Source organism: Colobus angolensis, unplaced genomic scaffold (genome assembly GCF_000951035.1).
Source record: "Colobus angolensis palliatus isolate OR3802 unplaced genomic scaffold, Cang.pa_1.0 Scaffold20, whole genome shotgun sequence".
Lineage (NCBI taxonomy): Eukaryota > Metazoa > Chordata > Mammalia > Primates > Cercopithecidae > Colobus > Colobus angolensis.
In genome coordinates this window covers 6,846,192-6,858,051 of record NW_012115155.1, presented here as the reverse complement: position 1 = coordinate 6,858,051, position 11,860 = coordinate 6,846,192, and the positions used below count along the sequence as shown (strand labels likewise).

The 11,860-nt window shown below is 40.5% G+C and overlaps 1 protein-coding gene across 1 annotated transcript in view; it reads right to left on the bottom strand.

The window, feature by feature from the left end:
• The window catches only part of CNTNAP5 (contactin associated protein-like 5), an 886,807-nt gene that overhangs the window by 304,432 nt on the left and 570,515 nt on the right, over nt 1–11,860 (bottom strand). The window contains exon 12 of the mRNA XM_011941654.1: nt 6,009–6,128. Coding sequence (XP_011797044.1) covers nt 6,009–6,128 — 120 coding nt within the window. The remainder of the gene's footprint in view (nt 1–6,008; nt 6,129–11,860) is intronic.

Genomic DNA, 11,860 nt, shown 5'->3' with positions numbered 1-11,860 from the left:
CACCGCGCCCGGCCAAGATTTCTTTCAAAATATTACTGCATACGGACAATGAACCAGGTCACTCAAGAGCTCTGATGGAGATCTACAATGAGGTTAATGTTGTTTTCATGCCTGCTATCACAACATTTACTCTGCAGCCCATGGATCAAGGAGGAATTTTGACTTTTTAGTCTTAAGAAATACAGTTCAAAAGTCTACAAATGCCATAGAGAGTAATTCCTTCGATGTGTCTGGGCAAAGTAAATTGAAAACCTTCTGGGAAGCATTTGCCATTCTAGATCTCATTAAGAACATTCATGATTTATGGGAGAGGTCAAAATATCAAACAGGAGATTGGAAGAAGTTGATTCCAGTCCTCATGGATGATTTTGAGAAGTTCATTACTTCTATAGAGGAAGTAACTGCAGATTTGGTGGAAATAGCAAGAGAACTAGAATTAGAAGTGGAACCTGAAGATGTGACTGAATTGCTATATTCTTATGACAAAATTGTAACGGATGAAGAGTTGCTTCTTATGGATGAACAAGTAAAGTGGCTTCTTGAGATGGACTCTACTCTTGGTGAAGAGGCTATAAACATTGTTAAAATGACAACAAAAGATTTAGAATATTCCACAAGTTTAGTTGCTAAAGCAGCGGCAGAATTTGGAATGATTGACTTCAATTTTGAAAGAAGTTATACTGTGGGTGAAATGCTATCAAACAAAATTACACACTACAGAGAAATCCTTCAAAAAATAGTCAATTATGTGACATGCTTTACTGTAGTCTTATTTTAAGAAATTGCCACAGCCAACCCAACCTTCAGCAGTGACCATCCTGATGGGTTAGCAACCATTAACATCTTTTTCCTCCAACAGCAAAAATGATTGGGTCTCTTAAGCCTCACTGAAGGCTCAGAAGGTTGTTAGCATTTTCTAGCAGTAAAGTATTTTTTTAATTAAGACAAAGACTTTTTTTTTGATATAATGTTATTGCACAATTAATAGTTTACCATGTAGTGTAAACATAACTTTTATATGAACTTGTGTCAGAGATATTTAAACCAGAGTGACTCCGCCTTGAACAGGGACTGGGTAAGATAAAGCTGAGATCTACTGGGCTGCATCCTCAGGAGGTTAAGGCTTTCTAGTCACAGGATGAGATAGGAGGTCGGCACAAGGTTCTGGTCATAAAGACCTTGCTGATAAAACAGCATGCGGTAAAGAAGTTGGCCAAATACCACCGAAAACAAGATGGTAACAAAACTGACCTCTGGTCATCCTCACTGCTCATTATACACTGATAATAATGCCTTAGCATGCTAAGAGACACTCCCCCCAGAGCCATGACAGTTTACAAATGTCATGGCAACATCAGGAAGTTATCATACATGGTCTAAAAAGGGGAGAAATCCTCAGTCCTGGGAATTGCCCACCACTTCCCTGGAAAACTCATGATTCATTGTTTAGCATATAATCAATAAATAACCATAAAAATGGCCAACCAGCAACCTCTGGGGCCGCTCTGCCTATGCAATAGCTATTCTTTATTCCTTTACTTTCTTAATAAACTTGCTTTAACTTTACTGTGTAGACTCTCCCCAAATTCTTTCTTGAGTGAAGTCCAAGAACTTTCTCTGGGGGTCTGGATCAGGACCCCTTTGTGGTAACACTTGGAAACCAGAAAATTCATGTGACTTGCTTTATTGTGATACTCATTTTATTGCAGTGGTGCGAAATAAAACCAGTGTTATGTAGTTTGTTACGGAGCCCTAGGAAACTAATATAGACACACTATTAAAACTACAGCACTTTTACAGTGCTCACAATGCCCAAATTTATATTGAGTAAAATTATGTTGACTGAACCTTATTGTAAATCACTTTAAAAAACTGTTAGGAGTCTGACAAGTGTGTGTTCCTGTGGAAACTTACTCTTTAACGTCCTTATCCATCACTTCACTCAATTCTCCATCCAAAAATTGTGCTCTCCCCATCTCCCTTCTGATAGCTCTCTTGTGAAGCAACTTAGAACATAGTTCCAAGGATGGCACCCTGTCAAAAGTGTGTGGAGGTCCAGATTCAGTCCACTTTATCAATAAGCTTAATCGCCTCCCTTCAGTTAATTTCCTGTAGCAGAGATTATGCCTCTTTACATTAAATGGGGTGGTTGCTGGTTGAGCATTTGGGGAACTCCCCTCCTGAAGACTGCCCTGTGTGCAGGTGAGATGCACAGACTTACATCTCCCAGGACAGGTTAGGGACTACTTTGCTTATAGGAAGGGGGAGCTCACGTTCCCCAGGGTGCACTGTAGGAGAGACAGCTGGGACTCAAATGTACTATTGCTTTCTACAATGGAAACCTGCCCTCTTCAGTCCCATGATATCCATTTGCAAGTATCTGTAGACTTCTCAGAAGAAAAGTCTCTTTTCTGTGGAACCTCAAAGAATAGCTCAGAGAATTCTCAATGAAGAAAGGCTGTGGAAGCCAGAGGACCCAGATCTTAATTTTACAGATGTGGGCCTGGGTCCCAGGCACTTAACTGAGCTGACAGGCACAAGGTGCAGAAAGAGTGTTTGGTTTTCCTGCCTTCTGGTGCTCTGGACTCCCATTCTGGGATGATCCCAGTGTTAAAGATAGCACAAGTTTCCTTCTGTTTCTTCTCTCCCTTCTTCCTGACTCTCTTCCCTGGACCACTGTGTCACACTTTTTATAGTGTCATAAGTCACTCACATTTAACAACATTCAACTTTTAAAATTTTCAAATAGAAAGATGCATATTTGATCACCATTACATGTATGTATCAGAAAATTGTTTTCCATTTAAATATGAGAGTTGTGTAGTTCAGCCAACACAGAGCTTTGCTTTTATTTTATTTTTATTTGTGTATTTGTTTATTTATTTGAGACAGAGTCTCACTCTGTCACCCAGGCTGGAGTGCAGTGGCACGATCTCGGCTCACTGCAATCTCTGCCTCCCAGGTTCATGCGATTCTCCTGCCTCAGCCTCCAAGTAGCTGGGACTACATGCGTGCGCCCCCATACCCAGCTAATTTTTGTATTTTTAGTAGAGATGGATTTTCACCATGTTGGCCAGGCTGGTCTCGAACTTCTGACCTCAAATGATCCTCCTGCCTTGGCCTCCCAAAGTGTTGGGATTACAGGTGTGAACCACTATGCCTGGCCTGCTTTTATTTTTGCAGGTATTTTAGAAAACAAAAACAGAAACTTATACATCGTGCAGCTGAATATGACCCCAAAAAACCATATTCAAAAGAAATACCCCACCATGCACACCAAGCTGATCAACTCGGGACACAATTCAGAGGCTATGATTCCTTCAGGATCCCATCAGCAAAACAGTGATCTTTACATACAAGTACACTATTCACCTTTAGTCATTCTTGGATCAAACATAAACCCTGAGAGAAGGCTGTTGGATGGTGAGGAAGAGAGTTTCATGTAAATGAAACCTGTGTATCAATCAGGCTCTCTATGCCCTTGTCCTTCCATTATTTTGAAGAGTTTAACATTTCTAAGCTATATTTATCTTAATTTCAAAATATATTTTAATAGGGAAAATCTACATCACACATTAAAATTAAAATTTATAATTTAAATGCATATGTATATTTCTATGTGTTGGTATGTATATATGTAACATATAAGTTCATAGCAAAAACACACAAGCATTCATTTTAAAATGTCTTGAAGAAATTCTAATAATTTAATAACAATGGCAATCTCTGGATTGTGGATTACTGTTGGCTTTAATATTTCCTTCATCCTTTTTTCCCCTCAAAATTTCTTCAATTAACATTGATGACTTTTGTTACAAAATTTTCTAAAAATAAAGCAACACTCTTTAAAAACAAAATATATATAATACAACGTATCCAATTAACATTTTGGTGATATGGATTATGACTGAACCAGAAGGCTCTGCCTGCTTCCTACGTCTGGACTGTTAGTCACAGAATTTATTACCTTGAGCCAATCATGAAATGCTCATATTCTCTTTCCTTCTATGTTAGATGGAGATAAAAAATGTCTGCCTCTGATTTTTGTGTGAGGATGAAAAGAGACGGTATTTGTAAACTTCCAGCTCAATTCCCAGAGAGAGTGGAAACACAGTAATTGCTGTCCATTATACCACTCCTATTATTACAAATCACACCTGGCCACTCAGCAGCGGACATTTATCTCTTTTGCCTTATTCTGCAGCCAAATTACTTCCCCTGTTTTTTGGAAAAGTGGACCAGGGACATTTTGCATCAGAATCACTTGAAAAACTCAGTAAAAGTGCATTTACTGAATTGGAATTTCTGGGGCTGGAAAATCTGCCTTTTTAGCAAGAGTCCATATGTCAATTACATTTTAAAAATAACCAAGATTGGCTGAGAAGCCTAGTTTTTGACCAAGTTGTTGAACACTATAGGTTACCACAACCATGAAAAGACATCAGGAACACGATTTCTAATCATGTTATAGGTCTTTTGAAGAGCAGCTACCATACAACCATTTTGGAGAGATAAAGTATTATGAAAATGCAAGGACATGGCACCCAATTCCAGGTCACCAGCATTTTCTACGCAGACAGCATGGGACTTTGTATCCAGATGGGCAAATTACCGTACTTCCTTCCTCACCATTTCTTTCAATAGTTTTCTTGCATTTCTGCTGGAGATACCTCATGGTAGTGTTCCTGACTTTACTGCCTCATGAACAATCGCCACTGTGTCTTACTTTTCATACCCTCTGTATCCAAAACGGTGTCTGCCGGTGGCTTTGTTGCAGAAAATCCTGAGGCCTGAGGGCTCAATGAGCCTAAAGAGTCCCCTACGTTCCTGCTTCATTACATGATGCAGCTGGCATCTCTGAAGACCAGTGCTTGAAACAAACAAACAAACAAAAAATGTGTATGTGCCAATTAATGATGCTCACGGTAGGAGTGCTTGCATAGCTGGATTTCTGTTTTTTGTTTTTTTTTTTTTTTTTTTTTGAGATGGAGTCTCGCCCTGTCGCCAGACTGGAGTGCAGAGGCACGATCTCGGTTCTCGGCAACCTCTGCCTCCCGGGTTCAAGTGCGTCTCGTGCCTCAGCCTCGGGAGTAGCTGGGATTACGGTCACACGCCACCGCACTCAGCTAATTTTTGTATTTTTAGTAGAGATGGGCTTTCACCACGTTGGCCAGGATGGTCTTGATCTCCTGACCTCGTGATCTGCCCACCTCGGCCTCCCAAAGTGCTGGGGTTACAGGCGTGAGCCACTGCACCTGGCTGCATAGCTGGGATTTTTAAATAATGATTACTTTAAGATTTGGTTTTGTGGAAATATATCATGGTAAATTAAGGATCAAATGCCGTTTCTAAGCCCATGTAATGACTGCCTCTTACCGTGTCCTTCCGCATTTAAGAAATAGGTTGTAAGCTGTCAAGAGATCTCCAGAGAAAAATGAAAAAGCTCACCTTTTTGTTTTGTTTTGGTTAGACATCTAAGAACAACCAGTCTGGCTAGGTGCTCCAAAACACATGATTGTATTTAATCCTCACAGCTCTGGGGGTAGGCACTATTACTCCCATGTCACTGATAAAGCTCAGAGAGACTGTAGTATTCACCTAAGGGTCATGCATTCCTTGGGGCCAGACTGGAATCGAGCTTCCCAGCTTCCTGACTCAGGGTTTCCCATTGATTTGGAGTTTTGTTTGTTTGTTTGCTTGTTTACCTTTTCTTTCTGTTTTTGAGTTGCAAGAGAGAAAATGCCCTTGGAGGCCCTAAAGAAAACCACCGATAATGAATTCTTGCTTCCATGAAACATTATCAAGACCATTAACAAGTTTTCTTTTGTCTGTCTCATGAAAATTAACCTAGCTGCATATTGCATTACTCACTAGAATACCATTTCCTCCCCAAAGGAGACCAGTTGGTCTTTCAAGGTTTGATTCACATAGGTATCCGTCTCCAGGGAATTTCTTTTTGCTTCCTACCATGGAGTGGTTAAGTGTCAGTAGGGCTCCTGCAACCTTACCAGTGATGTTGCAGTACACCTGGAGAGGTCCCAGTGGGCCGCTGCCATCCGAGTCGATGTAGAAGAAGCCAGCTGTGTTCCCCTGGTGCCTGTACACCTCACAGGATTGCTCGTAGATGGCTGGAAAGAGAAAGGCAGCAGAGAGAAAACTTGGCTTGGCTCTGCATATCCCTTTGCGGGAATCAGTAACTCCTGCTTAGATTGACTTTATGTGTATTCATTTACCTTCTTCTACATCCTTGACTTTTTCCCCCAGCCTGAATACACCAGTACCAGTGTCTTGATACTGACGTTTGACATTCACATTTTTCATTCATCTCTCTCTCTCTCTTTTTTATTATTATTTTGTAGACTGCAGTAGTGCGATCATGGCTCATGGCACATTGCAGCCTCAAACTTCCAGGCTCAAATGATCTCCCACCTCCGTCTCCCGAGTAGCGGGGAGTATAGGTGTGAGCCACCACCCTGGCTAGTTTTTTTAAAAAAATTTTGTAGAGACAGGGTCTCACTCTGTTATCCACGCTGGTCTTGAACTCCTGGCCTCAAGTGATTCTCCTGCCTCAATCTCTCAAGCTGCTGGGATTATAGGCATGATCCAGCAGGACCAGACTTATTTTCCATTCATTTAAATTCATTCATTCTTTTAAAATTCGTGCAGAGGTAACGCCTCTCAAAATGTGGCTCCTCCCCTCTTACATGGCCCTCCTCTTTGCTTATCTCTATGACCTTCCTCCTTGCTCCCACTGTATACTGAGCTTGGATCATCCATATACCATTGTGTCTGTTTCAATGGGTTACACAACCTATAAGAGTAGAGGTCATGTGTCATTTGATGTTGTACCCCAGCATCTAGCAGAGTGCAACAATCACAGCAGGCCCTGAACAAATGTTTGACTCATGAATTAAAAAAATAACTGCTTACATACAGTATGGCTTTTCACTAATAACAGACTTCTTTTTTTTCTTGAGGTCGAGTCAGCTCTGTTGCCCAGGCTGGAGTGCAGTGGCTTGATCTTAGCTCACTGCAAACTCTATCTCCCAGGTTCAAGAGATTCTCCTGCCTCAGCCTCCCGAGTAGCTGGGATTACAGGCACGTGCCACCATTCCCAGCTAATTTTTGTATTTTTAGTAGAGACGGTGTTTCCTTTTATCGGTCAGGCTGGTCTCGAACTTCTGACCTCGTGATCCACCCACCTTGGCCTCCCAAAGTGCTGGGATTACATGTGTGAGCCACTGTGCCCAACTGAGACTGTCTTATTTTTATGTACCTAGTACTCAGTATAGTACATAACATGTAGTAAGTGCACAATGAAGTTCAGTTTATTTTGACTTAACTATCATTTATTGAGTTCCTAGTATGTGTCAACAGATGTGGTTGCCACCAGAGGGTGGAACCACGGAGGAGGCAATCAATCTCTACCCCAGAAAGCTTACAGCTTGGTGGGCAGCCACAAAAGTCTGCATGCTCAGATAGGGTCAGGTTCAAGTATCCTGAGATAGGGAGCTTTGACCAATCTGCAGGTTTGGGAAATACATTTTATTAAGCTAACATGAATAAATCTGTTGGGGTACAAAGGAGACATCTGCTGTCTCATACATGAGAATATAGAATGTTGTCTGATGCGTCAGACAGAATGCCGTAGCTCAGAGCAGCAGGTACATCTCCAATCATGTCACCCTATGATGCTTTAAACACTTCAGTGGCTCCCAACAGCTTTCAAGATATAGTACCAACTCCTCTCCTGAGCCAACTCCTGCCCCTTGTGACTAATGTCCCATCCCAGGAATAGGAAGCTGCAGTTTGTCATGATCAAATGCGAGGGGTACCTCAAATAATTTATTACCGGGAAAGTTATGAAGTCTGAGAGGGTTTGACTTTTTATAAATGAGAGTGAACTCAAGGTTATCCTTGTCCTCCTGGCATTCTCTCCTGCATTCCTGCAAACTTTCCGCAGCAGGAGGTATGTGGGAGTGCCACAATCTGTGCCCCACATTGTGAGCATAATGTACAGATTATTTTTGTTTGCCTAAACCTGATAATACCCCTGGGTGTTTGTCACAAAGGTGAAAATCAGCTCTTGTCTGTGTTGACTTCCCAACCACTGTGTTGACTTCCCAATGTCATCATTCCCAGGATGACAGCTATGTGGAAGGAGTTGCTGTTGTCCCACAAAAGGTAAACACCACCCCACAGCATGTGAGCAGCTGCATAGTAAACCCTGGAATCAGAATGGGTGGGTTTTTTTTTTTTTTTTTTTGAGACGGAGTCTCGCTCTGTCACCCAGACTGGAATGCAGTGGCCGGATCTCAGCTCACTGCAAGCTCCGCCTCCCGGGTTTATGCCGTTCTCCTGCCTCAGCCTCCTGTAGCTGGGACTACAGGCGCCTGCCACCGCGCCCGGCTAGTTTTTTTTTTTTGTATTTTTTAGTAGAGACGGGGTTTCACCGTATTAGCCAGGATGGTCTCGATCTCCCGACCTCGTGATCCGCCCGTCTCGGCCTCCCAAAGTGCTGGGATTACAGGCTTGAGCCACCGCACCCGGCCCAGAATGGGTGGTTTTGTCTCGCGGGGCTACCCCTTACTTCCTGTGGAAGCTGGACAAGCAACTTCACGGGCGCTAGGCAACTGCTAAGGTCATTCCCGTGATGGGCAGATAATTCCCGGGATTCATGTTCTGCTGATAAAATCATGTCCTCCCTCCCAGTGGGCTGAACTTACTGACTTGCTCTAACAAATAGAATATGATAGTGTGGTAGATATCATTTCCAAGATTAGATTATAAAAAAAAAATGACTTCCATCTTGGGTGCTTCTAGATCACTAACTGTGGTAGAAGCCAACTCGCATGTAACAAGGCAGCCCTTGCAAGAAGTCCAAGGGAGTGAGACTGGAAGTTTCAGCAGTATGCCCTGTGAATGGACACCAAAGTAAGATCCCCACATCGAGCCTTAAAATGAAAGCAGTCCTGTGGACATCTTTATTGCAGGTGCATGAGAGACCGAGCCAGAACCACCCAGCTAAGCTGCTTACGGACCCAGAGACACTCCGAGATGATAACGTCTGTTGTTTCCAGGTGTTGTTTTAGAATCCTTCGTTACAATAGGTAGCTAATCAACTCGCAAAGCATAAATTGTCTCATCAGACTACAGTCACTCAAAACGAGCCTCCCTCATACTGTTGTAGTAAGGATTCAAAGACGTAATCCACCTATGGCACATAGAAAGTGCTTGATTAATATGAGTCTATATTATCAATAAATAGTAGTAGTATTGTTTCATGACTTGTTGCCTCTGCTTTTTTAAATACTATTTTCAATAATTTTTAAAAGTTAAATATAATAACAATTACTTTTTTCTTTCGTTCCTTTCTTTCTTTCTTTTGGCCTAGAATAACAGTTCTTAAACACTAAAAGAAAATGAAAACAAATGAATTTAACCAGGATTAAAGCAACATTGAAATTTAATATTTTCTTTTTAACTTTCTTTTTACAGAAAATTTCAAATACAAAGAGCACAGAGAGTAATAAAAGGATCCTGCTAGCATCACAACCAGCTTCAGCAACTCCCAGTATATCGCTGATCTTCCATCATCTATGTTCTCAGTGCATCAGTTCTTTTGCTATATAAAAACAAAGACACATAAGACTCCAAATTGACTTTAAATCATGCCTAAGCCATGATTCTGCAGGCCAGCCATTGAGTCTGGGATTTGCTGGGCAGTTCATGCCTCTGCAGCCAGCTGCTAGGTCAGCTAGGCTGGGTGGTAGTAAGCTGTAGTTCTTTGCTTCGGCCCACATGACCTCTCACACTAGCAGGGGAGTTTACATGGTACAACCTCCCAGAACAGCTAGAAACCAAGTACTTGTCAGGCCTTTGCTTGCATGATGTTTGCTGATGCCCCATTGCCCAAGGCAAATCACTTGAGCCATCCAAAATTCTCAGGAAAAAATCCCAAGAAGCTACATGAAATGGAGCAATAGGGTAGACATGGATTTTATCATTGTTTGACTTCATTGAACAGGTCACACTGCATGGGGATGTGAACATAAAATAAATGTTTATTTTGCTAAGTCATTGAGATCTTGGAGTCATTTACCACCTTAGTTAACCGACTGTTCTTGATATACCTGTTCCTTAAATGCTGGCTCAGTAACTGGGAGATCTCTGAGGGCAAAGCCTGGTAACAGCATTGCCATTTATGGACACTGTAAATGAGTTCATAAAATATAAGTACTTTGCCCAAAGACAAACCAGCTGGTAGGTGGTTAATCTAATGCTATCATCCCTTCCTGATTTACTAATGGGAATGCTTTACAAAACTGAAACATCCCTCATCAATTATTTGATTTCCCTAAACTACAATATTATTTGGGAAAAGCGAGTTATATGGTTGATGCTTTCCCTTTAGTTCATCAGTTTCAAAATGCTGAAATGTTTCCCTAGGGTGCCCCGAAATAACCAATGAAATTATTTTTAGTATTACTAGGAACATATAGATTTAAACATATTTGATATTGAAACAGTAGTTTGACTAGTAGGCTGAATCCTACCAAAAAAATTTAAAATATAAAAATACATTTAATAACCTCATTTTAAACAATATTGCTATTATATTATGAAACTATTAAACATAGCAAGAAAAAGCTAATAATTATCAACTGAAACTAAATGATTTATCATAAAAGATAAAATATAAAATGCAAACATTAGATAAAATTCTGCAATAAAGCTTAGAGTTGGTAATGAGCTTAAACTCATAATTTAATGCTTTTTAAAAACGATGTATTTTCACATTTAGACCACTGAAAATGCAAGAAGCAACCTAATGCACAGATAGTTGTCTCTAAATAAAAGTTCTCACATAAAAGGAACAAAGATGTTACTGAGTCAATTTCTGGACCATGAAAAGTACAGAATGAAAGTGGAATGTCTTGTTTTGCCTAAAAACAAGACTTTTGTTAAAGACTGGAATTATCTCAAAATGGTCCAGGAGTCAATTTGATGGGACAATTTGGGCATAAAAAAGAATAGTCACTTTGATTGTTAAATATATACAATTTATTAGTTTCTATCAATCAATTTATGTATGTATGCATGTATGTATGTATTTATGTATCTATCTGTCTACCTACCTAGCGTCTGTCTTGTCTCTCTACTCAAGTCCATTGGTCCCCTTTGAAGTTTCATAGAGAAGGAAGTCACGTTCTGAATATTAGAAAGAATAGAGATCATATCCTGCCTTTGTTGTATAAATGTATTTGGATGCAACTTAACAGTCCATGAAAAAAATCTTTAGAGAAGAACCAAACCAGAATCTGCAAAAGAATACTAGAATTTGAAAATCATCCTTTAGTAATGCCCAGTGAGGTAAAGGATTAGACAATGATTGTCAAGGACTGCTAAACCATTAGGTGGAATATTAATGGTTTAAACTATTAATTTTAGTCTATGGATTCAATTTAAAACACCTGAACTCATGGGTCAATCTTAATGTCATGAAAAGTGATTATCAGAGTGCCTCTAATGTGGCACAATAAGACATAACACCATCTAAAACACATTCTTGCCCAAAAAATTGAAGCTAAATGTAGTCGAGCCCCAAGATCTAAACACCAATTTACAGAAAGAGGCCAACATGCCCAGCCACACTGTAAGAAGGCAATTAGTTAAATCTAGAATACAGGAATGTTTGACTTAGTGTCTTCAACAAAAATGGCAAAAATGGAGTTGAAATGCAAAAGATATATCAGCCTGTCAAACACTATGCCTAGATCTTGTGTAGACCCTAATTCAAACACATTAAAGATGAGAAAGGAAGGAAGGAAGGAAGGAAGGAAGGAAGGAAGGAAGGAAG